The sequence below is a fragment of the Trachymyrmex septentrionalis genome, unplaced genomic scaffold (assembly GCF_001594115.1).
Source record: "Trachymyrmex septentrionalis isolate Tsep2-gDNA-1 unplaced genomic scaffold, Tsep1.0 scaffold123, whole genome shotgun sequence".
Taxonomy (NCBI): domain Eukaryota; kingdom Metazoa; phylum Arthropoda; class Insecta; order Hymenoptera; family Formicidae; genus Trachymyrmex; species Trachymyrmex septentrionalis.
Window position 1 is genome coordinate 396,833 of NW_017304363.1, and position 2,070 is coordinate 398,902.

The 2,070-nt window shown below is 25.9% G+C and overlaps 1 protein-coding gene across 3 annotated transcripts in view; it reads right to left on the bottom strand.

Moving 5' to 3' along the window:
• The window catches only part of LOC108755489 (membralin), an 85,662-nt gene extending 83,752 nt beyond the window's left edge, over positions 1-1,910 (bottom strand). For all 3 annotated transcript variants that reach the window (XM_018498530.1, XM_018498535.1, XM_018498523.1), the window contains exons 1-3: positions 1,604-1,910; positions 1,098-1,333; positions 755-997 (exon numbers count right to left, since the gene is read on the bottom strand). In XM_018498530.1, the coding sequence (XP_018354032.1) occupies positions 755-997; positions 1,098-1,333; positions 1,604-1,870 (746 nt within the window). In that variant the 5' untranslated portion in view covers positions 1,871-1,910. The remainder of the gene's footprint in view (positions 1-754; positions 998-1,097; positions 1,334-1,603) is intronic.
• Between the last annotated feature and the right edge of the window lie 160 nt (positions 1,911-2,070).

The window sequence follows — 2,070 nt, forward strand, 5'->3', positions numbered from 1 at the left end:
GTGCAAAAAGTATTCATACAGAGAAAATATTAAAAAAAACTGTGTTTTTAAAAAATAAATATTATCCAGCGAGAAATGTCATCAAATTAATGTTGAATCGATATCGATACGATGATTTCAATACTAATTTGACGTCGATTCGATGTCGATCGTTTAATTGACGATCATTTCTTGTTATGTAATTAACAATTTATTTATAAATAAAATAGATAGTATGTTTCTTAAAATTATAATATACCAAAACGATGTGTATTAATTGTAGAAAATATAAGTAAAAATAAAAAATTGTATTGTTTGGATGCTCAAAAAGTATTCGTACAATCAAGAAATCAACAATATAGGCAAAGCTCGTTTGTTAATATAAGAATAGAATGTATTCATTGTATAAAATTGCTAATTAATATTAAGTTTATTTTCTACAAATAAGACATTTTTTATAAAAATTTCCTTGTATGAATACTTTTTGCTCTCACTGTGCGCGCGCGCGCGTGTGTATGTGCGTGCGCGTGTGCGCGTGCATGTGTTCATCTCTACACACATCTCTACACACATATTGTCTTTTCTACATGCAATCTTTTTTGTGCATTATATTTTAACTTTATAAAGAACAAATAGCGATAAAATAATTATGTACAAATTATTCCTTAATTACAAAAGATATAATATTAAAAAATTGTTAATGTTTATAAATTTTAAAATGCTATATTAAAGTATCAAGTGTTGTTATTAATATCTTCAAATCATGTTATTAATATCTTCAGGAGATGTACATACCATTTTTTTAGCTATATTTAAACCATTCCAAAGCTTTGTTGATAATGATGGGCTCATTGTTGTATTTGTTGTGCTTAGATCAGGATTCTGCGTTTCTCCAGAAATAGTAGCACTTGTTATTACATCCTGTTCATGTAGTGTCAAATTCTCATGATTCTCTTCGGCAGAGACGTTTATAGTATCTCGTTCTTCATCAACAGCAGATGGTTCAATATTTATAAAACTGATATAATAAATAAAAATATACATTTTGCTCTCTATACTTAAATTAACAAAGCATTAATGTAATTTTATATTTTGTAAATATTTATATTTTAACTCACCCATCTCCAGTTAATATTCCTAAAGCATTAGTTAAATCATCAACTTTTTCTTGTCTCAATTTTTCTTCTTTGGCATAACTTTTCTCTATACTATAATCTTCACCACCATTTCTAAGAATTTCGACTCTCAGTATACCATCTCGTGGCCATTCATCTCTTATGTGTTCTAAACAATTAGTTGGTGCACGTGAAAATACTATATGAATATAAGCCAATACAAAAAATGCCAATATAGCCTGTAAATAAGAGATTCATGACATCTTTATATATATATATATATATATATATATATGTATATATATAGTTTATTTTATTACATATATGTATATATATATATATAGTTTATTTTATTACTTTCTTTTTGTTTATTTAAAACTTTGATATAAGTTCAGTTTTCAATTTTTAATTTTTCAGTTTAATTTTTTATTTATTTATTTTTTATTTATATAAATCATTTACTTGTATTAGTAACTTGTTATGTTAAATAATAAACGTCTTGTGCATACCTTTAAAAGGACTATAAATTCTATAAATCTCCTAACAGGCCTTGGAAATGTTCGTGCATAGGCTAGAGCTGCTTTGATAAATAATGCGTGAAATAATCTATCCCGTACATTAATCAGTGGGTTTTGATTATTGTTATTTCTAGCTATATTCATGTTATTATTATTTAAAACTGGTCCTATAACACCAGCAAGACTGTGAAGATTATGTGCTACCGCACCGTTTTGATTATTAGGTACTGCAACAGCAGCACCTTCTCCTTGGGACATTTTTAAATATTACATAAGTAGTATCCACAAATATGAGAATTTGTATAATTATTTACATAAAAATCACCATATTTAAACATATGTAATTTGTCACACAATTAATGTATATAAGCATCGTAGCAAGCCCTAAAACATAAATAAAAAATTTTAATTAGCAATTAGCAAAATAAGTAAATTTATTTATATATATATATATATAT